This window comes from Pongo abelii, chromosome 4 (genome assembly GCF_028885655.2).
Source record: "Pongo abelii isolate AG06213 chromosome 4, NHGRI_mPonAbe1-v2.0_pri, whole genome shotgun sequence".
Taxonomy (NCBI): domain Eukaryota; kingdom Metazoa; phylum Chordata; class Mammalia; order Primates; family Hominidae; genus Pongo; species Pongo abelii.
This window is the reverse complement of record NC_071989.2, coordinates 89,229,919-89,255,984: the sequence shown is the minus strand read 5'-3', so window position 1 is coordinate 89,255,984 and position 26,066 is coordinate 89,229,919. Positions and strand designations below refer to the sequence as shown.

General features: G+C 36.6%; 1 protein-coding gene across 23 annotated transcripts in view; it reads left to right on the top strand.

The window, feature by feature from the left end:
* SSBP2 (single stranded DNA binding protein 2) overlaps positions 1 to 26,066 on the top strand; it is a 334,708-nt gene that overhangs the window by 96,058 nt on the left and 212,584 nt on the right. For 15 of the 23 annotated variants that reach the window (XM_063724171.1, XM_063724172.1, XM_002815708.6 and 12 more), the window contains exons 2-3: positions 5,402 to 5,474; positions 18,242 to 18,303. Coding sequence is in view for 12 of the 23 variants with exons in the window: in XM_002815708.6 (XP_002815754.1) it covers positions 5,402 to 5,474; positions 18,242 to 18,303 (135 nt within the window). In the remaining 11 variants the exon portion in view is untranslated. Of the gene's footprint in view, positions 1 to 5,395; positions 5,475 to 18,241; positions 18,304 to 23,866; positions 23,931 to 24,650; positions 24,734 to 26,066 lie in introns of those variants that run through there. The other 8 variants (XM_054555699.2, XM_063724170.1, XM_054555704.2 and 5 more) reach the window with 3 other exon arrangements.

The window sequence follows — 26,066 nt, the reverse complement described above, 5'->3', positions numbered from 1 at the left end:
GTGTAGGTGTTATATGATGATCTCAGGCTTTGGCTTTTCTCTGTGTTCTTCCCATCTTAATCTCTACCTCTGTTCTTATTTTTAAAGTTTAGGCGCCTGTGGTGACCAAGGAGTAAAGAAGGTGCTGAGCTGTACCAGATATATTTTGCATTTTGGGCTTTGGCTCCCTGTCTAGAATTGTTGGTCATCATTTTGATAACTTGGTCACTGATATCCAGTTTAAAATTAGAATGAAATGAAGATAATTTAAAGATATATGATCCATTAATCATTGATAGGTTTTTTCATTAATCAATGTTTTTTAAAGAAAGACTGGTTCTACTTTTTGCAGCTGACTCTTACTGTATTTGTTAATTTGTTTCTATGTATTTAGATCACATTAACTACTCTGCTAAATAGCCACTCTGTATTTTAATAAAGTACTTAAATTTCTTAAAGATCAAAAAAAGGAAAAGGAAGATGTTAATTCAAAAGTATTACTGTTCAAATATTTGTATATTCAATATTTGTCTTTAAATTTTCACTGTTTAGTAATCCAAATAAAATGTTGCCTTTTTCTTTTCGTTATATATATATATTTTTTAAGACATAAGATCTGGCTTTGTTGTTCATACTGGAGGACGATGATGGATCATAGCTCACTGCAGCCTTGAACTCCTGGGGCTCAGGTGATCCTCCTGCCTCAGCCTCCCAAATCAGTGGGACTGCAGGTGTGAGCCATACAGGCTAATTTTTAAAATATATATAAGTATATGTATATATTAGAGATGGGGTTTTGCTGTGTTGCCCAGGCTGGTCTCAAACTCCAGGGCTCAAGTTATCCTCCTGCCTCAGCCTTCCACTTCCTGGGATTACTCCCAGGCATGAGCCACTATGCCCTGCTCAAAATGTTGCATTCTTATGTTTGTGATCTCACATTACTAGACATGGCACCAAGCTGTGATTTACCTGCATGGATGGACAGTGTCACTCCCCTCTGCCAGAATCATTTGTGTTCAAACAGTATCTTTTATTACAGGGCTGTTCCCCCAGAACTTTCTGGACATTCTTATTTCTGGTGGATCAGTGTCCTTTTGTGGGGAGCTAATGGGAAATACATAATCTGACGCTACAGCAAATATTATAGCTCCTGCTCTTGCTGTGACTCTGGTGGTTCCTCCAGAGCAGGAAGGAGGAAAGAAAGGAGTGGCAAATGCGGGAGAGATAGTGTCCTTAGAATCCAATACATGATTTGGTAATTGGCCAAAATTATAACAATTGTTATTACTTACTGTGCTTTCTAATCCTTTTGACAATACAAGCAAAATACTATTCTTCCTATCTGACACATGAGAAAACTGACTTTCAGAGAAATTGTGTTCCATTCAAGGTGAGCAAAAGGTACTATGAAAACAGATGGAGAAGGTGAATTTAACTTTGGACGTGGTCAATTTAAGAGAGAAACATGTTTTTAGAAACAAACTGGCCAGGTCCAGTCACTCATGCCTGTAATCCCAGCACTTTGGGAAGCCTAGGCAGGAGGATCTCTTGAGTTCAGGAGTTCGGGACCAGCTTTGGCAACATAGCAAGACCCTGTCTTTACCAAAAAAATTAAAAATTAGTCAGATGTGGTGGTGTGTGCCTGTAGTCCAAGCTGCTCGGGAGGCTGAGGCAGGCAGGAAGATGGCTATGCTCACACCACTGCACTCCAGCCAGATGATAGAGCAAGACCCCGTCTCAAAAAAAAAACAAAACAAAAAACACCAAACTTAAAACAGTAGTTTAGTTTGCAGAAGTAGGTTTGGAGCTTGGGACAGAAGATATCACTACAGGGATAGGTTTGGAAAATCCTATACACAGAGGTGATAATTAAAATATTGGAGATTGGTTCTATCCATCTGACAAAGGGCTAATATACAGAATCTACAAAGAACTTAAGCAAATTTACAAGAAAAAAACTCCATCAAAAAGTGGGTCCAGGATATGAACAGTTACTTTGCAAAGAAGACATTTATGCAGCCAACAAACATGAAAAAAAGCTCATCATCACTGGACATTAGAGAAATGCAAATCAAAACCACAATGAGATACCATCTGATGCCAGTTAGAATGGTGATCATTAAAAAGGCAGGAAACAACAGATGCTGGAGAGGATGTGGAGAAATAGGATCACTTTTACACTGTTGATGGAAGTGTAAATTAGTTCAACCATTATGGAAGACAGTGTGGCGATTCCTTAAGGATCTAGAACTGGAAATACCATTTGACCCAGCAATCCCATTACTGAGTATATATCCAAAGGATTACGAATCATTCTACTAAAAAGACACATGCACATGTATGTTTATTGCAACACTATTCACAATAGTGAAGACTTGGAACCAACCCAAATGCCCATCAATGATAGACTGGATAAAGAAAATGTGGCACATATACACTGTGGAATACTATGCAGCCATAAAAACGGCTGAGTTCATGTCTTTTGCAGGGACATGGTTGAACTGGAAGCCATCATTCTCAGCAAACTAATACAGGAACAGCAAACCAAACACCGCATGTTCTCAGTCATAAGTGGGAGTTGAACAATGAGAACACATGGACACAGGGAGGGGAACATCACACATCGGGGCCTGTCGGTGGGTGAGGGGGTAGGGGAGGGATAGCATTAGGAGAAATACCTAATGTAGATGAGGCGTTGATGAGTACAGCAAACCACCATGGCATGTGTATACATACCTGTGTAACAAACTTGCACGTTCTGCACATGTATCCCAGAACTTAAAGTATAATGAAAAAAAGAAAAAGAATGATACAGTGAACTTTGGGGACTTGGGGGAAAGGGTGGGAGGGGGGTGAGGGATAAAAGACTACAAATTGGGTACAGTGTATGCTACTCGGGTGATGGGTGCACCAAAATCTCACAGATCACCACTAAAGAACTTACTCATGTAACCAAACACTGCTCGTTCCCAAAAATCCTATGAAAAAAAAAAAAAAAAAACTGGAGATTGCTGATCATGTATTATGGAGTCATCATGGCAGTAGACTTAATTAGTTGTTCACCCATGCGTTGCTCCCTGACACTCTTTTTGGAGCATAGATTCTGATTGCCTGAGAACCATTAATTTTGTTCAAAGGAGATTGCAGAACATGAATATATGAGGTAGCATTATAGATAGGTTTTCTCAGCCAGGTCCCACTTCATCACCCTGTTGGTAACAATGAGCTGCCACAGCAGATTCTAATGGTAGGAGGATGGGCTCACACCCTTAGAAGATACTTCAGAATCTCCAGTTGAAACCCTTACCCCCTGTTATTGTCAGTCCCTTCCAATACATTTTTTAGAATCACTGTTTTAGACTGAGAGAGAGAGAAAGTGAGGACTCTATCACTTAATTTTACTTGTAAATAGGTAAACTTTTGGTTTCTTAGGTACTAAAGAAAACTTAGAAGCTTCTAACTATATTACCCCCATTAATATGAAACAGAAGACGTTACAAGCAGGTAACTCACTTAAAGGAATGGGGTTTATTGAAAGGACACAGCAACAGATGTACCCTGGCCTTGACCGTTCTGAAGTCTGTTCTCTCCATACGAGGCCTGTCATGGTGCCCCTGCTTCATTCACTCTCTGCCTCTCACTTTCAAATTCCCCAAGCTTGGTGGACCAGCTTTATTGTTCAGCCTTTTACTTAGGTGTGGATTTCTTTCCTGTGCTAACCACTGGTTTGGCTCTAGGCCCAAGGTTTACAAGCCACGTGGAATTACCTGAGTCTATGTGTTTTTTTCAGGCAGTGGGGCAGGACTGCCACTGGCAGGCAATTTTGAGGTTCCACAGCCTATCCAAGAAGATTTTACAAATATTATCCTTTTCCAAGATGCAATTTGCCATCATGGGCACTGAATCATGCAGTAGAGTTGAGAGTCGCTAGTGGAGGGAACAAGGTGTGGGGTATGTGTTTGAAGAATGTGTGATAAGAATCACCAGCAGGATTGTTTGAAACTACAGGAATATTCCAATTTCCTGTATCCCTTATGATGTACTTTGGGTGATAAGCCACACTTCCACAGGGAGATCCTGCTACTGAAAGGAGCCTGCTCTATAGCTTATTGTGTTAGGGTAGGAAAAACAGTTGAGAAGCACTGATGTAGGAAGTGTCATTCAATTTGAATCTGTTAGGAGATGTTTCTAAATTACATTCATCCTCACTGTCAATAACTTACTTTCTATGAGAAACTTCAACAGGTCTACTCTCTCAAGGTGCTTAGTAGCTACAGAATCACTCTCATTTTAAGTATTTGGCAATTTTGGAATGGGGAAAGAATTAAATGGACAGAGCAACTGAATTTGTACAAGCTTTCTCTTTTCATGACAGATGCATGATATGTTTTCATGAAAATAAGGAAAATACTCATTTTTGTAAATGCCATCAATCTTTAACAGTCGAAAATCTGCTTGGCAAGAGAAGTGGTACAACTATAACCACAAAATTGTGGTTATTGTTACATTGTATTGTTTACTGTAAACCTGGTTCAATATTGGTAAATATAGTGTAGCAGAAACTGAACTGTTGTGAGCTATCTGGGCATTGGTCCAAGATATCATTAAAAATACTGCCTCAGACTAATTTGGGTTTATGAATAATATTTTGTTAACAGCTCAACTGAAATTGAGCCACATGGTGTAGCTTCAAAATTCTGAATCCACAAGATAATGAGAGTAGTTTGTGTATACAACACATTGAATATTCTATATTTGAATGAAAAATTTATACATAATTTTGTTAACCTTTAAACTGTAAGCTCCCATATGCTTAATATGATCTGATATCTTTAAAGTTTACATAATGCTGTAGTTTGCTGTGAATTTGAGTGCCTTGTAAACTAAAGTATTATTGGCTTAACAATCAAATCTAAAGAATAAGGAGAAGTTGCTGAACAAATATTAAAATGGATATTCAACACAAGTTTTGGCATATGTTTCTATGAACAGCTAGAGTTTACATTAACATTCGCCGAAAAGATTGAAGGACATAAAGTATTGGGAAAGTTCACTAACTTAATTCATTTCTTTTACTAATGAAAGGTTATTATGTCTTCAGATGGGATTTAGAGATTATTAATAGTAGATATAGCAATGGGAATGAGCTTATGGTAAGTGAGATGATTCAAGAAAAAATCTCTATATATTTCTTGCCAAGAAAAAATACACTTGTCTTTTTCTTCATGTGCTACTTTTAATTACTTTAAGTTCTTTCTGAACATACATGTATTATTAATAATTCCTATTGAAATAGTATGGGAAGGGTTTATTTTTGGTCACTGTTAGTGTGTAAGATATTTAAGCATTGGAAAGATGTGCATTATTTAAAGAATGAATTTTAATATTCCTTTTCTCAATAAATGTTTTATTTGTTTTCCAGGTTAGCACTCTACGTATATGAATATCTGCTCCATGTAGGAGCTCAGAAATCAGCCCAAACATTTTTATCAGAGGTATGTTTTATACATTTTCTGTATTGCATTTTGATCTTATATAAATGAATGGAAAACATACTATAATAATTATTTGAAAAAAGTTTGTTATGTATTATATAGTGAATTCTTAGTTATCTGTATACATAGTATAGTTTTTATAGGTTATGTATAAGCATTTTTATCCCCATGCCACTTCTGTGCCACTCAGTCTTCCAGTCACCTTTCCAGCCATTTTCTCCTTTTAGAAATGGAAAGTAATATTAGCATGGCAACAATAATCAAGAAAGCAAATTTTAAAAATTTGCTCTAAAAAATTTGTGAGAGTTATAAACCCTCAACCGTATCTCTCAATTGAACAATATCATAATTTTGGAAAATGTGGATTTTGTTTATTTTGTATGGATGATCGCTGATTGATTTTAGTTAGAAAACATTTTGATAAGCTTATTTCAAGTTCTTCTCTTTCTCTTCTCCACCTTCACTTTCTTTCTTTTTTTTTTTTTAATTTCAACTTTTATTTTAGATAAGGAGGTACATGTGCAGGTTTGTTACATGGGCATATTATGTGATGCTGAGATTTAGGGTATAGATACTGTCACCAGGTAGTAAGCATAGCAGCCAATAGATTGTTTTTCCATTCATGCTCCCCTCCCTCCCTCTCACCTCTAGTAGTCCGTAGTGTCTAGTGTTCCCATGTCTATGTCCATGTTTTCAATGTTTAACTCCCACTTTTAAGTGAGAATGTGCAGTATTTGGTTTTCTGTTCTTGTGTTAATTTGTTTATTATTATGGCCTCCAACTTAATCCATCTTGCTCTAAAAGACATGATTTCATTCTTTTTTAGGCTGCGTAGTATTCCATGGTGTATATGTAACCCATCTTCATCTAATCCACCACTGATAGGCACCTAGGTTGGCTGGAATTTGACCTTTCTTAGAGTGGTGCTTGTTTGTCTCCTATGTGTATGAGGATGATGAGGATTTTATTGAGCTCTGTTATGTGCCAGGCATACAATGTGCCAAGGTATTTTACATATATTGTCTCTAATTCTTATAAGAAATTTGCATAGCAGGTTATATTCTTTACTGATGAGGACAACAAGGCTCAGAGTGTTTATATAACTGGCTCATGGTCACAGAGCTTAGTGAGTTATGGAACTAGAATTCAGACTTAGGTCTATGTTAATCCCAATGCTTTTGGTTTTTCCTCTATATCTGTGCTGTCCAATATGGTAAACACCAGCCATATATAGATTTTTGAGCACTAGAAATATGATCCAATTAAGAAGTGCTATAGGTGCAAAGTACAGTATTTTAAAGACAGTGTGAACAAAAGAATATATTTAAAATTTATATATATTATAAATATATAAATATATATAAAATTTATATATATTAAAATTTAATAATTTTAAAATTTTGGTCATACATTGAAGTGATAATATTTTGCCTATATTAGGTAAAATAAAATATATTACTAAAATTAATTTTACCTTTTCTTTTTAAATGTGGCTATTAAAAGTTTTAAATTAGATAACACATTATATGCCTATATCAAAATATCTTATGTACCCCATAAATATATATACTACTATATACCCATAAAAATTAAAAATTAAAAAATTTTAAATTATACATGTGGCTCTTATTTGTGGCCCATGTTTCTATTTCTGTTGGACAGTGCTGCTTGAAATCATATTATCTCTGGTGATCTCACCAGTTTGGTCCCCAGCACATCAAGAGCACAACAGACAACTCATTGCCAATAGTTCCTTGCCTGAGGTATAGCCTTCTTGAGATTTAGCTGCTCCTCAAAGTAAACAAACACACACAACCCTCACTCTTATTTCTAATTAACTAGTATATGTCAACTGGTAGGGCTTATTTGCAGATAAGGAATTTTAGAGGTTTGGCCAGAACATGTAAGAACTCAGTTGTTTTACTATAGAAGGAATATATGCAGTATAATAAAAATTTGATTTCAAAAGTTTATTCAAATCAAAACAAAAATTCGGTGTATCTATGTTTCATGAAATCATTAATTAGAAGACTTAGGGCAATGACCTTTCTAAGTCACGTTCACTGATGTTGTAGAAGTGATTGAGATTGCAAAAAGGATGTCTTTTTGTATTCTTAACCACTGTCAACTTACAGTGTCTTAAAAGAATCTATAGTGGACTCTGGAAATTTAAAATTTTTGTTTTAATGCAGTAGAAACTTAATGAAAAGATTTAACGATCTCCTTCCTTGTATCAAGGACCATTTTGAATTGGCTCAATTCACTTAATCCTCAAGGGTTCCCAAAATTATATTTTCTTACCAACATTGTAAGATATTAGATACAGTGATTATTAAACCTCATCAAAAAAGAAAAATGTTGCTAACTTATTCAAGGAAGTTCAAGTATTTGGATTCAAATGGATTATGTGGATTGAGCAAATAACTAGATACTAGACTCCTAGGCTTTGAGCTCAGTGAAAAATGTATATACAGAATTTCTAGGACTGTTTGGTGGAAATGAAATTAGAATTTCAGAAGAGATTCACACATATTGACAAGTATTTGTCATTTCATTTTCTCTGGCTGCATTTTGAATACAAAAACTGAGGATTTCTCTTAATAGTCTACCTGACTTTCACAAGAGGCATCAAACTGAAAACAAACTATTATCACCAAGAAGACACATTATTTCTAGACTTTGGAGATGAGTGTATGTGATTTTCAGAACTATTCTTCACTATCTAGGCTGTCAAACTCTGAATGGTGCTGTAAAAATGCATTGTCAATACCTAAATAACCAATGTAGGGGAATGGCTAAATTAATTGAGCTGTAAGTTTTTAATAATGTAAAATAATAAGTTAGATCTATTTGGACTTATGTAGATAGACTTCCAAAACATTGTCTAGTAAGAGAAGAAAGCCAAAGTATGCCATGTATCTGGAAACCCTAGTACATAAAGTAATACTATTTATTTTTGTGGGTACGTATTTATGAATGTAAAGTATAGTAAAAGTTCTGAAAGAACATACATGCCAGACTAGTTGTTTTGGGAGTGGGAACATTAAAGGGTTCAAAGGGATTTTATCCTTAGTCACAGAATTCTTTTAAACAAGGAATACATATAGTATTTGTACAGTTATTTAAAAACAAAACTAAAGAAGAGAAAATACATTCTCGTAAATTATCTGAACTTAAAAGATGGAAGCCTGGAGATAGATTTGTGATAAGCCATTGCTGAGTACATCCTAGAGTTCTTGATAATTTCAGTTGGTTAAATTACAATAGTTTGCTATTTCCTCCCTCACATTTTATGTTCTACAGTATCTAGCTGCTTGGGTTTTCCTGTATACCATGGGGCTTCTGTCATCTGGGCTTTACTCAGTGGCATATTCCCTCTGCCTAAAACTCTCCTCCCCTCTCCACCTTAGAAGTAGCTTTTCCTAGAATGGTTTTTCCAGGGTTTCACCTAAGGTGATAGTACAGTCTACAGGGACCTGCACATGAAGACCTTTGCATACATGCCAGGAAGCTGGACTTTATCTTTGGCAAAAGGGAGCCTTTGAAGGTTTTAAAGTAAAAAAAAAAAAAAAAAAAAAAAATGACATCATCAGGTTTGTACTCTGGTGTCTTGGTGCCCTTTTGCCCTAACCATGGATGGTAAAAAGAAAAAAAAAAAGGAGAATGTAATATTTTAGAGAATGTAATAATTTATGTTGAGGGTTGCTTTCTCTCTGAGTTTCTCTTCGATCAGGCGGAAAATTTAAGGCCGCTTATTGTAGAATGACTTCTTAACTAGTCTGAGTAGTAAAAAAACAATCTTACCTAAATCCTCCCTAGTCTACCCCGAGGTTTTTACCTAAATCAAAATAGTTCCATAGGAATGTACAATAGGGAGACCTACTTATTTGAGTTGGTTATTATAATAAAAAGGAAATGATTGAAATGGCACCAGTTGTTATCAATTATTATAACATTATCCAATGTTCTCACCCTGGTTCAAGGCAAAGTAGACTACTTCTTCCAAATTTGGCATTCTCCCTCTGGATGGATGAGGCTAAGAATGACCGTGATGTTAATGAGCTCTTCTGAATCAGATTTTACTGTGCTGGGTCACTTCTTTCATTAGTATGGGCTTGTTCTTTTGGGTGAAGTTGCGAGAAGGCCAACTGGAACTCCAGGCATTATCTGAACAAGCAAGATGTGTATCTCAGCTGCCCAATCTTGATTTTCTAAAAATGCCCTTGTCCTGGGCTATCAGAAATTGGACTGCTCTTGATGGCTTTTGTTATCAGTCAGAAGAGTGGGGCACTTAACCCAGTCATTTTTTCTTAATTAAAAGAAAAAATGGACTAACAATAGAAATAAAAACATTTCTCTAACTAGGTTGTGCCAACTAGCTCAGTGTTACCTTTGATTCATGATAGATTTTAAACCACTACCTGAATCCAAAATGTAGTTTATGTGACTTTTCATTTTTTTTTACTCCCAAGGGGAAAAAATGGAATATTGTTTAGAAATATTCTCAATACAAAGCCCTTCCTCTGCTCTATCTTTGTTATTCTTCAACATTTAATAATTACAAACAGAATGCTAAGGAATCTTCTTTCCAATTCTACATTAACTTTTGTTACTTTAGATTCATTAGAAGCTGTCCTTTTTCTGGTCATATCATTTCGTTATACAAAGATAATGGCTGCTCTTCCTTGAAGTTTTGCATGGTATTCATGTCTCAGAATGAGGCTCAATACCCTTAACAAATGAAATTAAGAATTAGAGTTTTATAAAGATTCTAGATTTTTTCCCTTTCTTAAAATTTTTGCATTATTACTAGCCCTTCTTTGTCATAAGTTAGCCAACAAGTTAGCCTGAAATAGAAGTTTAAAAACATCTAAGGGATTCCTTCTTCAGATTTTATTAGGATTGCTAAATTATTGAGCATCATAGACTCCAAAACTCTGTTCTGTTTGCCTTTTACCCATATGAAGAGAGAAAATACTAATTAGTATTTCCTAACCAGTCTCTTGAACTTTAATTTTGAGGCAATATAGTATAGGAGGTAAAAGCAATTGCTTTGGGCCAGACATCCTGGGCTTAAATTATGTTCTACATCTTATTTACTTTCTCAGTTTCCTAGTTATAAGATGATGATAATTGTAACAATACTTTAGTTATGCTGTGGTTTAAATGAGTTAGTATATGTACATTGCTTATAATAGTGCCTGGCATATAGTAAGTGTTCAAAAGTGTCATTTTTAAAAATCTTGACCAAATTTTTTTCTATCTTGTATAATTTCTTATTTAAAAAAAATAGAGGCATAAATATATGCCTGATGTGTACATGTGTGTTCCAAGTGTCTGTCACTTGGATGGCCCATAATCCTACTGTTTGGTGTTACCCTTTCTATAAAAATGGCTCCAGCTCTAATCCCTAATATTGTAGATTGTCGCAAGTCTTCTCCAGTATCTGTGAGCCTTTATTGGGTGCTTAGGGTTCTTGTACTGTAGGTTCTTGCTCCTGTTGAGTAATTATAGCCCCACTCTGGTTCTCCCTCTTATGGTCTATCCCTTTTTTATGCCTGAAGTTTTCTATTTTTCTCATGATTTCAGAGGTCCACTAACTCATTGCTCTTTTGTATGAAAGATTCTCCCTTAAGGTTGAGGGATAGCCAAAAAGATTAGGCATTGTACAGTATAGGCACCAACATTAACTTGAATACTAGACATAAGTTACCTTAAATTCTGTGGTCTCCTTGCTCCAGGGAATTTTTCACTGGCTGTTTTCCTCAGCATGCCTTTGCCTTCTATCTTGTTGACTTCTCATAACCTCTCTCATTTTTCCTTTTCGGAATCCTTCCGGACCCCCGAGCTTCTTCCCGAGAGACCATGAGCAACTTCCTAAATTCTTGTTACATAAAAAGTCAAGTATTTGTTTTCTTCTCTGCATTCTTCCTTTTGCACCATTCCTAGTGGCCTCTGTCTTTCTGTGTCAAAAAAATAAAAACAAAAATAGAAAGGATCCATTAAGGAGTTTTCCCAATAAGAGGTAGTCCTCTTTAGGAAGACTTCTTTCATTCTTGTAAAAGAAAGCAGCACTGTTCAATAAAACTTTCTGTGATTATAGAAATGGTCTCTAATCTTTGCTTTCAAATAAGGTAGCCACTAATTATGTATAAGCTTTAAATATGGCTAGTGCAACTGAGGAACATTCAGTTAACTTAATTTTAAACTGAAATAGCCACACGTGACTACCGGGTATCATGTTGAACAGCACAGTTTTAGATGATCTGCTTCAAAGTATAGTCAGCTTTTTCTTCCTGTTAAACATCTATTGCCTTTAATTTTTTGAATTAAAATGTAAAAATTTGGGCCAGGCGCGGTGGCTCACGCATGTAATCCCAGCACTTTGGGAGGCTGAGGCGGGCAGATTGCATGAGGTCAGGAGTTTGAGACCAGCCTGGCCAACATGGTGAAATCCCGTCTCTACTAAAAATACGAAAATTAGCCGAGTATGGTGGTGGACTCCTGTAATCCCAGCTACTCAGGAGGCTGAGGCAGGAGAGTCGCTTGAGCCCGGGCAGTGGAGGTTGCAGTGAGCCCAGATCGCGCCACTGTACTCCAGCCTGGGTGACAGAGCAAGACTCCGTCTCAAAAAAAAAAAAAAAAAAAGGAAAGGAAAAATATTTACTTCAGTTTCAACTTTTTTTACATTTGGTTTAGTGTATAGATATACTCATGCTTCTATACATGAGAGATTTTAGAAAATTGGTGGGAACAGTAGGTTATATCTAAATTAGAAGTCTCAGGAATTTAGTCTAGAAACAAACTTACACATAGGTATACAGGTTATTTTCTTAACACAGGAATTGGTTTTATTGTTTTATGGTATTAAAAGTTATTCTTTGGATATTGGTTTAAATTAAAAATTATGAAAGGATTTATGGGTACTATGAAAAGTTTGGAGCCCATCACCTTCAAACCTGCTGCTGCATTGTTGGAGATGCTGTGGAAGGGGGTCTGGATCTGCTGAAGAGGTCCCACATTGACAAGACTAGAACCCCCAAAAAGGTACTGCTGGCATCCAGAATCGTGCTATCCCGGCTTCACTTTTGGAGCCAGAGGCAGGAAGCTTCTCTTTTTCCTGTTTTTTGATCTCCTGCTAGTGTCTCCTGATGGCAGAACTTAACAGGAAGCCAAATGGCAAGGAGGCTAGGAAATGTGATTTTCAGAATCCCAGCCCCAAGTATAGAATGGAGTATAGAAGGGTGGGTGTAGGGCTGAGAGATAATAGGTAAATGACCAGTATACCTTGCCAGAAGCAAATAAGAATGAAAAATTAAGCAAATGTGTGTGTGTATACCTGTATATATTTATGTATGTATATCTATATCATTTTTTCTTTTTTGTACAAATGTTAGCTTATACACCATTCTGTGCTTTAATTTTTGTTTTACTTGTTAGATTTTGGAAATTGTGTTACATTGGTTCATGAAATGTCATAATTCTCTTTTTATGGTTGTAGCATATTTCATTCTATGATATGTGCCATGATATAGTTCACCAGCCCTGTACTGATGGACATTAGGTGTTTTCAGTCTCTTTCAATTAAAACAATGCTTCAATGAAAATTGTTACATATATGTAAAATTTTCCATGTGTGACCATCAGATAGTATATATTTTATAATTAAACCACAAGACATGTCTTTTTCCTATTGATATACCTTTTGTTCATGATTCAATGTTTGGTTTTACGTTTATGAAGAAATGCTGAAAATGTTAGATCATATGATTAAAAACAGCATACTCATAGACAAGGCCATGAAATGCAGAATATGGCATTAGGAATGGGCCTTGAGATTTACATGAAAGTTACAGGAGAATACAGCCTGGCTGGTCAAATGACAGAAGGAAGTGAGGTAGATAATTAAGCAGCAAAAAGCCTTAGGACTGGGCAAGTATGCACTGATGCTGGGATAACGGAAGAAGAAGAAACAGAATAAAGAGAAAATATTATTGGCAAAGATGCCACCCAAAAACCTAAATAGGCCTGAAGCCCATGAAACTCAATACAACAGAAAATACCTCTTCAGAAACAGCAGAAAATTTGTTTTTAACATGACTGCTGACATTTAGGAATATTTTCTGGCCATTTCTCAACACCACCCATCATTAATTCATATTTGCTAAAAAACAAAATTAAACTACGTAGAATATAATTTAAAATGAAAATCCTCCTTTTCCCTATTCCAGATAGTAGTTGTGGGCTTGATGTGATTTTTAAAAATGCACACACAGCTACAAGCACACATATGTATGTATACATACTTTTTTTTTCCAAGCAGAAAGGTTTTATGCTATACATAACGTTCTCCAACCTTCCAAATTTCCATCTTGAAAAACCAGTAGAGCATGATTCTCTTTCCAGGTAGCTGTATTTCATTCTTTTTAATGATAGCACACTGTTCTGTAGTATGTAAGTATCAAGACTTATTTTACATTCACCACTAGTGAATGTTTCTCAGGCTGTTTCTAATTTTCATTTTTTTCTAACAATGCTACAGTGAATGTGGTTTAGTTTTCTACAGGTCAGGATTCTATTTTGGCTCTTCTTGAGCACCGTTTTATGCTTTCTTTAAACAAGTAGTATCTAGAATAGTGATCCAATTGGACTTAGCAATATTCACTGTGTAAACACAGACCATCTCTTCTGTGGACGTACCTAAAACATAGCTTTAAGTGTGGTTCATTCAATAACTATAAAAGGGTGGATTTTATGTTAACTTCAGTATGATGGACCAAAGTTTTACCTGCTTCTGGCACAGACTTGTAATTTAAGGAGAGAAGGATGAATACTATGTAGTAAAAAATATTGTGAGCATAAAATGATGATATATGTGATGCTTTTTTAGTTTCTCTGAGGAATAATAAGATGTAAAACTGTTTAAAATACAAATGTATTACCTCAGGCTTCTTCTCATAAAAGACCATATCAAATATAAGCCATATAGGTAGTTTCCTTTAGTCCTTTATCTCCCGAGATAGCTGGAGATGGACTGTGGAAGTTGTGGAATTACATGAGGGGAGGCTGCTTAGTAAGGATGAGGGGCAGTGGGTCTCATAGACTGTGAGTCTAATCCTACCTCCCGCACACCCTGGCATTGAAACCTAGTCATGCCATTTTCACTCCTCCATAAGTCATGTCACATTGTTCTTTTAACTGAGTATAGTAAAATCTATTTATTTCACAGTCATATTATGTAAAGTCAAGATGAACTGAGATGAAACATAAGGACAGTACTTTGAAAAATTTGCTGGTCATATGATTAGGATGGTTCTAGTGATTAGGAATATTAGTGTGTCTGAGTACGTTGGTAAGGGTTTATTCTGATGTTCTTTCAAGAAGATATCAACTGGTGAAAAAGTGGTAAGAGAAAAGTTTGAGAGAAGGATGAGACATAGGTTTTTGACTAAATTATAATTTTAGCAGGACATCAGAGTTTTTGAGAGAAGAATGAGACATAGGTTTTTGACTAAATTATAATTTTAGCAGGACATCAGAGTTTTTGAGAGAAGGATGAGACATAGGTTTTTGACTAAATTATAATTTTAGCAGGACATCAGAGTTTTGTTTCTCATAAATCTCATTAAATATTGTTTCTTATTTTTTATCAACCAAGATAATATAAAATGTTGATGAACTGAAATTATCAGATAAAATATGGCATACATATACAAATTATCTGTATTACCACTTAGGATAATTAAAATTAGGATCTGGCCTATATTTATATGATGTGTTCTGGTTTATTGTTCATATGTAGTTTTTCTAACTTCAAGTTCATTAATTCCTGGAATTTTTCCTTTTAGCACTTCAAAATGGCTATTACATTATTATTATTATCATTATTATTATTTTTGAGACAGAGTCTCACTCTGTCGCCCAGGCTGGAGTGCCGTGGTGCTATCTCGGCTCACTGCAATCTCTGCCTCCTGGGTTCAAGTGATTCTTCTGCCTCTGCCTCCTGAGTAGCTGGGACTACAGGTGCACACCACCATGCCTGGCTAATTTTTGTATTTTTAGTAGAGATGGGGTTTCACCATTTTGGCTTGAACTCCTGACCTCAAGTGATCCACCTGCCTTGGCCTCCCAGAGTGCTGGGATTACAGGCGTGAGCCACCGTGCCTGGCCTCATTTCTAATCTTCAAAAAATTTCTCTTTATTTTTTGAGAACAAATTACTTGTTTTACTTCAAGGTTCCCATTTATTTATACTTTATGTACTTAAGAACTCTGAAAATGCAACCAATTTCAGTGATTTTAATGGTACTTAACTTTTTTCATCTTTTTATTAAAGAGGATTTTTGGTTGTTTCTACATTTAGGACCACTTTCTGAGTTCCTGTTTTAAAACTTTTAAAAAGTCCTTTTGGGATAAGAATTCCTAACTTCTTACATAGTAGATGATGGAAAGAATTCCTTGAATTTTTTTGAAATCTGTAATTACAGTTGTTCACTTCTTAGTAGTATTAAGGGCCTCTGGGCATATTTTACTGATTGGGGTATTGTTACATAATTTTTATTATTTAAGCTAAAAAAACTAAGGCATATACTTACGCATAGAGTTTTTTGTTTTTTGAGATCTTTCTGGATCTCCTTATTTAAAGTTGTAATTCCACTTCAGTGTTTTCCTGCTCTTTCTATCCCCCTTCTCTGCTTAGTTTTCCTTCACTGCATTTGTCACCTTCTCATATAAACATAATTTACTTTTTTGTTTGTTTCTTTGTTTGGGTCCATTTTCCTTAACTAAGGTGTAATCTCCCTAAAGGAAGGGATTTCTGTCTTTTGTGTTTACTGCTATCTAGTGCTTAGAAAAGGCACTGTATGAATACTTATCCAGACATCCATGCAAAAGTATTTAGTCAGAACTTTTACTTTTTTAGAGATACTGACCTTGTTTTAAATTTTTATTATAGTAAACTCTAACTTAACTGAAATGTAAACAATTAGAAAGTTAATATCAGCATCTTTTAAAAACTCTTATTTTATGAGAGACTTACGTCGTCTTCTGCCCACACCCTCAAATCACGAATTTATTTAAAAACTCAACCCTTAAGGTATAATTTGAAGTCAAAATATTAAGCCTACATGATAACTCAGTGTAACAGGACACTAATTCTGAAATGATTTTAAATAGAAGCTTAATTTTCTGTTTAAATGATTCATTTTTACTTTTTCCATTTATGCTAGAAGCATAGACAGTTGTTCCTTAGTTCCAACTCTGATTGTTCCTTTTTCCTAGTTACACGTATGGTTTCCAGCAAGATGAAAACTATTCTGATTAGTAAGTTAAAATTGGCACAACCCTAAATACTTTGAATATTTTTATATAGAATATCACTGAATTTTGTGGGTGCCAGTGACAATGATGATGTAATAAAGTTTTTACAGGGATACCCTCCTAGGTAAAAGAAAAAAAAAATAATAGCACCTAACAGTTACCGGGCACTTACTGCATGTCAGTTACCCCTTTTTTTTTCCCCTCTGAGATGGAGTCTTGCTCTGTCAGGCTGGAGTGCAGTGGTGCGATCTTGGCTCACTGCAACCTCTGCCTCCCCGGTTCAAGCGATTCTCCTGCCTCAGCCTCCAGAGTAGCTGGGCCACTGAGCCCGGCCTGTCTATTACTCTTTTAAGTGATTTTCATGTACTAACCAGTTTTTTCCTCACAACAACCTTGTGATATAGGTGACTATTATTAACCACATTTTATAGATGAGGAAACTGAGGCACAGAAGATTTAAGTAACTTTCACAACTTCACACAGCTAGTATGTAGGAAAGTTAAAGTTTATGCCCATATCCCATTCTGCTTAAAATGAAGATATTTTTAATATTTTTACCTTATGAAAGGGTATTTGAAGTGATGTATCAGTGAGAATACAGCCACACCAATTAAAAGCACACTGAGTGTTTCAACAGAGAATGTAATATGTGGAAATAGCTAAACAGATTTTAAAGAAAGCAACAACAGCACACAGAAGTTACAGAAAATCAATAATTGCAGTGAGCAATCACTAGGGCTGAGGCACCAAAAGGAAGAGCTTGTGGTTATAAAAAAAATTGGAGGAGAATTCTCAGGGAGCTGAATCTTAGACCTCTAAGGAGAGGGAGTGTGGGACTGCTGTTACTTGAAGAGCTCAAATTTACCTTTAACCTCTGAAGATAGATATTGCCCAGCTGTGCTGATACTTCTGAGCGGCCCAAAGAGACTGGTTCTGGTTGTGTGGGATAAAGCTAGAATGGAACCAGCTATTGTCACAGCTATTATCACTGAATGAACTGCTGCTGGGGTCACCCTCACAGGAATAGTAAGCTAACAGGAAACAAATCCATTTCCCCTCTTCTTACTTCTAGTCTCCCTCTAGAGCATCTCTTAGTTTATGGGACCTAACAGGAAGCCATTTAATGAAGGACAAAGGTAGCGTATGGATCTCCAGTCTCAGCATCTGAAAGACCACAGAAAGATAGATTTAAAACTGAAAGACTAGAGCTTTATAACTGGCACAGTATGAAGCAAATTTAGGAAAATAATGGTGACATCTCTCTGAGACTAATCCAGTCAACAAATCACTATGTAAAATGAGTACTTGCAAAACTTGGGTAAAAAATAATATGAAAATGATGAAAAATTCAAATATTACTATAGTATTTTAAATGGGGATATTATTACTTTGTAATATGTGTGGAAAAAAGTATTATTAGGAAAGTAATATCTCTTTTATTCATTTTAGATAAGATGGGAAAAAAACATCACATTGGGGGAACCACCAGGATTCTTACATTCTTGGTGGTGGTAAGTATCCTTTATTCCATTTTTACTGGCTTGATGATGCATTTCAATAGGCCTGTACTATACCTGTTTATGATTTCATGCTTCCTTTTTATTTTTTCATTTTCTAAAATTTTCTGGAAGGTAGCACTTTTTTAAAGACCCTTAAAAACCAGCACTAGTGTAATTTAACTTAAATATACTGCTATTGAGTTCAACTGGAATTGGAACCAGTGTGTAGAATCTCCAACTGTAAGTACAATTCTGTAATGGCTTGGGATGCCATAACAAAATACCATAGAATAGGTGGCTTAAACAGCAGAATTTTACTTTTCACAATTCTAGAGGCTAGAAGTACAAGATAAGTACCAGCATGATCAGTTTCTGGTGAGGGCTGTCTTCCTGACTTGTAGACAGTCACCTTTTCACTGTGTCCTTACATACTGGGGAGAGCAAGCCGTTTGTGTCTTTGCTTATAAGGGAACTAGTCCCATCATAATGGTCCCACTTTCATGATCTCATCTAAACCTAAGGATTTCCCAAAGACCCCATCTCCAAATACCATCACATTGGTAATGCCCACCCCCTTAAATCGGGAATTTATGTAAAAACTCAACGCTTCATTTCAATATATGAATTTGGGAGAGGGCAGGGCTTGGTAGCCTTGACTCTCTGATTGTCAAACTAGTTATAAGATTGCTTTCGGGCCGGGCTCACGCCTGTAATCCCAGCACTTTGGGAGGCCAAGGCGGGTGGATCACGAGGTCAGGAGATCGAGACCATCCTGGCTAACGCGGTGAAACCCCGTCTCTACTAAAAAATAGAAAAAATTAACCAGGCGTGGTGGCAGGCACCTGTAGTCCCAGCTACCCAGGAGGCTGAGGCAGGAGAATGGCATGAACCCGGGAGGCGGAGCTTGCAGTGAGCCGAGATCGCGCCACTGCACTCCAGCCTGAGTGAGACAACGTCTCAAAAAAAAAAAAAAAGGTTGCTTTCTACAAAGTGAGCTGTCAAGTTGTCAATGTTAGACTGCTATATAGGTAAATATTATAAGCGTTGGCATGCCATTATAGCTTCTTCAAATCCTCACTTTTCCTCTTGGGGGGATTGGGAATGGGAGATAATAATCTGATTGGCATCTTTTATGTAATAGGTCAATCTTGTTCCAAAATAACAGCTACTCATCAAACTCAAAACTCCCAAGAACAAGAGGGGGATAAGTTACAAAGAAGCAGTTAGTGAAATAAGTTTATCTTCATTTTCTTGTGCTGGAAAAGCATATTCATGAGAAATAGTGACCTGATACAGTGCTCAACAGATACTGAACTAATCAAATGGATTTTTTTTTTTTTTTTTTTGCCTCGAAGAAGTAACGTTCATACCTTTATATTTCTTTGTATTTCTACCACATGGTAGTGGTATCTTTTAAAGTTTCATTTATTCATAGGCTTTGAGCATGTTTCTCCATGCAAACCTAGAAAGTTTATTGCATTCTCTCAACAAATACTTACTCAGTGTCTTGTATAGGCCAGATACTATGCTTGATACTGTGGACACACCAGTGAATAAAACACACACATCCCTACCCTCTTGTTGATAACAGTCTGTAGGGAAAACAAATAACGAAGTAAGCAGTGAGAAAGACGTATTTGAAGGGGATATGCAGAGTGCCATATAGGCACGTGCCAAATACATTTCACCTGGAAGAGCTGATATCTAAGCTAAGGCATTAAGTAGATAAAAGAGTTGGCCAGAAAGGCATGGAGAGACAGAGAAGGGGGATGTTTTGGATCAACCATACCATGTGCAAAGACTTAGAGGTGAAAGGCAGAGAGAGTATAGCACATGGGAAGAAAAGAAAGAAATTCATTATGTTGGAAATTGAGGTGATAGAGTGATTAGGGATGAGGCTGAATTTGTAAACTGTGAATTTGAATTTAAATATAAAGAGAATACAGTGCAGTTTTTAAGCAGGAGAGTAATATTGTTTATTTACATCTTGTCAAAGAAAAGAGTAAAACTCTGTAAAAAATTTGAAAAGATTTATTCTGAGCCAAATATAAATGACCGTGGCCCTTGACACAGCCCTCGGGAGGTCCTGAGAACATGTTCCCAAGGTGGTCAGGGTGCAGCTAGATTTTATACATCTTAGGGAGACACGAGACTTCAATCAAATACATTTAAGAAATACATTGGTTCAGTCTAGAAAGACAAGACTACTCAAAGCGGGGGCTTCCAGGTTATAGTAGATTTAAAATTTTTCTGATTGGCAATTGGTTGAATTTATCTAAAGACCTGGGATCAATGGAAAAGAACTGTCTGGATTAAGATAAGCAATTATGGAAAGCAAATTTCTTATTATGCAGATGAAGCCTGTAGCAGGCTTCAGAGAGGATAGATTGTAAATGCTTCTTATCAGATTTAAAGTCTGTGTTGATGTTAACACTGGAGAATATAATAAGGCAAGTCCCACTGCCACTTCCTGTCATGGCCTGAACCAGTCTTTCAGGTTAAATTTTAAGAGTGCCCTGGCCAAGGAGGAAGTCCATTCAGATGGTTGGGGGACCTCACAATTTTATTTTAGGTTTACAATCTTAGCCATGTCACTCTAGTTCTATAGAATAGATAATGGATGGAACAGGAATAAGTCCAGAAATAGAGGAGCACTTAGAAGGCTCTTAGAGTAAGGAGTAGAGAATGGTTACTTGAACTAGTGTATAATCATCGCGGAGGAAGAGAAGTAGAAGGATTTGAGGGATATAAGCTTGAAGTAGAAATGGTAGGATTTGGTGAAGAGTTCAGCTGTTTAGGTGTGCTGAAACTGAAATACATGCCATCCAAGTGGAGATGTTGAGCAGGCATCTGGTTACATGGGTGATGTTTAAAGGAGAGGGAAATGAAGCTGGGTGCAGTGGTGCGTGTCTATAGTAACAGCTACTCAGGAGGCTGAGGTGGGAGGATCACTTGAACCCAGGTATTTGAATCCAGCCTGAGAAACATAGCGATACCTCATCTCTAAAAAAAGAGAGAGAGATGGTTGAGTGGTATTACCCGTGAGTTGGGAGGGAAATGAGCCTTGTACAGAAACCTTGCAATATTAACATCCAAGGAATGAGGAGGAAGAAGAGGCTGTAAAGGAGAAAGAAGGTGGCCAGGCATGGTGGCTCATGCCTGTAATCCCAGCACTTTGGGAGGCTGAGGTGGGCGGATCACTTGAGATCAGGAGTTCGAGACCAGCCTGGCCAACATGGTGAAACCCTGTCTCTACTAAAAATACAAAATAAGCCAGGCACTGGTGGCAGGCACATGTAATCCCAGCTACTCAGGAGGTTGAGGCAGATGAATCGCTTGAATCTGGGAGACGGAGGTTACAGTGAGCTGAGATCATGCCACTGCACTCCAGCCTGGGTGACAGAGTGAGACTCTCTCAAAAAAAAAAAAAAAAAAAAAAAAAAAAAAGACAGAGGCTCAGCTAAAAAGGTAGGAGGAAAATCAGGAGAGTGTAGCATAATAGAAAACAAGAATAAGTGAGGGTTTTGAGAAGGAAGAAGAAAGGTCAGTAGTGACAACTGTGACTGCAAGGTAAAGTAATCAGAATGCATATGTCCTTTTAGGATTTAGGGAAAGGCCATCAATGACTTATAAAGCTGAGTAATGGGCTAGGAAACAAGAATGTTTCAGATTGAGAAGTGACTGTGAAGGTAGGAAGTGGGAAATGGTATATAGTCAACTCTTTAAAATGGTTCATCTGTGATGAGAAATGATACCTGGAAGAATAGTATAGATTAGAAAAAGAAGTTTTTCATTTTAGATGGGAGAGACATTAGCATGTTTAGTGTTTAAGAGAAGGAGACAGTAGAGGGGCAGAGTCTGAAGATACAGGAGAGAGGAGATTTTAATGGTTTAAAACCCCATACAAGGCCTGAGAGAAGGAGGTCCAAAGCACAAATGCTGGGAAGTGAGAGGGGAGAGGACCGTCTCTACCCTTGTGGCAAGAGGAGATGCAGGGATGTTTGTAGGTTTGATGTCAAGAAGTTCATTTCTTCTATTTCTAATAAAATACTGTTCCTTATATGTCCCTGCCTCCTGCCAATCTGGAATATTTGCATAGGGCTTTCCTTCTGAATTTAACAATTGTGGAACCTAGATTAAGGTCCTTACCCCTAATATCGTATCTTCCTCAAGCCTGCCACTAACTGTCTAAATGCATGAGGAATTTCCCATGGAGTATTTTGCATTTGACTGGAAGAGAGGTTGGAATAGAAGACAGAATAGAAACGAAAGAAAAGTTTAGGGAATGTGCAAATAAAAGGAAGGGTTGTAAAAATTATAGTACATTTGTTCTTGGGCTGTTATTACACATTTAATAATGATGAACACTAATGACAAAAGAAATGCGTAAGACATTTTAACAAAGCAGGACATAGTGTTGCATGTACAGTGTAGCATAAATGGGTATTAAGGTAACAAAAAAGAAAAATAATTTGTTTTAATATGGTGGGATTACAGATGGGATTTTCTTTCTGCAAATATTTCCATTACTTATAAGTAGAGTTTTCCCCTCTATCTTCCCAATTTTCTACAGTATTTTCATGGTGTGTGTGGAGATGCAGGGTGAGGCAAGGAGAAAGGAAAACATGTGGATTCAGTGTCTCAGCTCCACTACTTATCATTTCAGCAAGGTTTTGTTGTTTTCAGTCTCAGTTTTACCATCTGTAAAATGATGATGAGTCAAATTGATCTAGGGTTCAAAAAAATTAGCTCTTATTCTGATAGCTTTTCTTTTTCCTCTGCAAAATAGGATATGAGGGTACTGAGGGTGGTGGTGGTGGTGATGATGATGATGAATTTTTAAAAGAGTGAAGGATAGTCTTTAAAGAAAAGTTTGAAATAATTCTAAATAGACCCAGAGAAAGAACTGAGTAGGAGCACACACAAAATATTGCCAGGCAGTGTTTAAATCCTAGTTAATATTGTAGTAGCTTATAAATGCATTGTGATGCCACTATGCCCAGGAATGTGACTTTTCTGCAGCAGCAATTGGTAGTCCATGTATTTACATGGACAAGCTAGATGGGGTGTTTTTTTTTTTTTTTTTTTTTCTATTTCTTCTATTAAAGGAATTTCTTACTCAGTACGGTATACACTCGTCTCTTAGCATCTTTAAGAGAAAAAACAAAAGCTGTCTTTGAGTGCCATGCACGTGGTTTCCTTGTAACGTTATTTAATGCCATCGTGTTTTTAATCTTTCTCCTGAAAGCATGCCTTACTAGAAGTCCCATGGTGAGTGGAACCGCACTTGGTCAGTTGTGGTTGTGGGTTTCCCCTGTTTGTCTCACATATGTAGGGCAGGAACAGGTGCGGTCTCTTGGTTCAGAGTTGTTCCAACGGTTCACTAGTTAAACACCATCATTATGCTGTTTTCCTGGGATTTAAGACTGGCATTTTGTAAATAGTATAAAATTCAAATTTTCTTTTTATATAGTATTTATGATATCCAGATCTAGCCTGTCAATACTTAACTTTTTTTCCAAATGTAATTGAGTCTCCTCACCTGTTGACACCTTTTCATTTTGTGTGTTTCCAGTGAAGTCTGCAAATGGCATAAGAGACCATTTTAGGAGTCTGACTTGGATCAGCGGGTTAACAAAGTGAGGATTTTAAGAGTGTTCTATTATAGCATTAATTTTGTTTCTTACACCTCTTTCTCTTTTACATGCTTTCTCATGAATTTAACTTATTCCTACACTGTAGATGTTTGATAATAACTTACTCAATACTTTGGCTTTTTGCTTCTGTAGCTTTTTTTTTTTTTTTTTTTTACCTCAGCTGTCAGATGGTGCAGCTTTTAAATGTGCCATTTTTTTTCCCTTTTCTGTTGCTCTTAGATTCAGGGGGTCCCTTCTTCCATGGTGTTGGTATTTTAAGTAACTTAATTTGTACTCAGCTGTAGATATCAAATAAGTAAGTAATGGGCACATAAATATTTTTAGATTATATTTGTTCAATTTAAATCTAGTACATGCTAAATATATAGGTATAGTTTTTTAATGTTTTATATTTTTTCCCCTGAAGCTACTGACATACTCTTTGAGGTGCCTCCTTCATCTATGTAAATCAATGATTCTTAATAGTTTTGAAGTCATGGGGTCCTCTGAGAACTGATGAGAGCTATGGATCTCATCTTTCAGAAAAATGCCCAGATCTTAAGCTTCCCTGATTATTGTGTTTAGCTAGCCATTACCATGGGCTTTAAATCCAGCAGATGCCTGACCTTCTTATCCTTAACTCTTTCAACCTGGACTTCATAATCTGTGCTCTAGGTTAGGGATTCAGGACTATAATAATTGTTGCCTTTTTATGTTGACCAGGAAAGCTGTTGCTGCTGTTGAGGTCTACATGATTAGGATAACATATATTCTTCAAGAACTGACTGCTTGCTCATTTGCTCAACGTAAGAGTCCTGCTGGATGGACCAGTTGTTAATTTTATGACTTCTTCTCATTTCCATTTTTTAATAGAATATTTTAAATTAGAATTGTTCTGTTGTTTAAGCCTTTTCACCAAATATTTACAGAGTGCAAAACTGTGTTGTCCTCAAGGAAATAAATAGCAGGAAAGATAAACAATTTAAAAGTATTAAAGCAGAAGTATGTACTGGTTTAATAATAATATATTATAGACTTGATATTTGCTAAGAGAGTAGATCTTAAGTGTTCTTACCAGACACACACACGGACACACAAAAGGTACTATGTGAGGTAATGAATATGTTAATTAGCTTGATTTTGGTAATCATTTTCCAAAGTATATATATATCAAAACTTCACATTGTACACCTTAAATATATACAATTTTTGTCAACCATACCTCTATAAAGCTGGAAAGAAACTTAAAAAAGAAATATGTACTGGTTATAATAGCAACACAGGAGCAATACTCACTTTAGCTTGGGAGAGTTAGAAAAGGCATCATAGAGAAAGTGAATCTGAGCTGAGCTGAAAGTTGAGTGAGAGAAGGGTAATTGGAGTGAGGAATAATGTGAAATCTCAAAAGGGATGATCATACACTCAAGTAATGACAGGTAATTTGGTATGGACCAGTTCATCTATAGGTCCAGTATTAGGAAGTGATCAAATATAAAGAGACAAAAGCAGGGGACAGATTATGAAGTCCTGCTTACATTAAGGATTTGGGACTATATCCCAAAGATTTTAAACCAGGTCCCTGATGTGATCAGATTTGTGCCTTTAGACACTCAGTTGGCATCAACATAAAGATGGATTAAAGAGGGTCCAGGTGTGGTGGCTCACGCCTGTAATTCCAGCACTTTGGGAGACCAAGGCAGGTGGATCACCTGAGGTCAGGAGTTTGAGACCAGCCTGGGCAACATGGTGAAACCCCATCTACTAAAAATGCAAAAATTTGCTGGGTGTGGTGGCGTGCCCCTCTAATCCCAGCTACTCGGGAGGCTGAGGTAGGTGAATCGCTTGAACCTGGGAGGCGGAGGCTGCAGTGAGCTGAGATTGCGCCACTGCACTCCAGCCTGGGTGACAGAGCAAGACCTTGTCTCAAAAAAAAAAAAAGATGGATTAAAGAGGGTTGAGAAAAGAGGCAGAGACTAGTAGACTCGGGGGAAAAGTTGGTGAAGAGTGGGAGTGTTTGAAGATGTATGAAAAAGAGATACATATGACATATGCAAAATAAGCAGAACAAAGTGCCAGCGAGATGAGAGGCAAAGGCCTCAGAATGGAAGAGGGGGAATTTCTGTCTTTAATATAGGATAG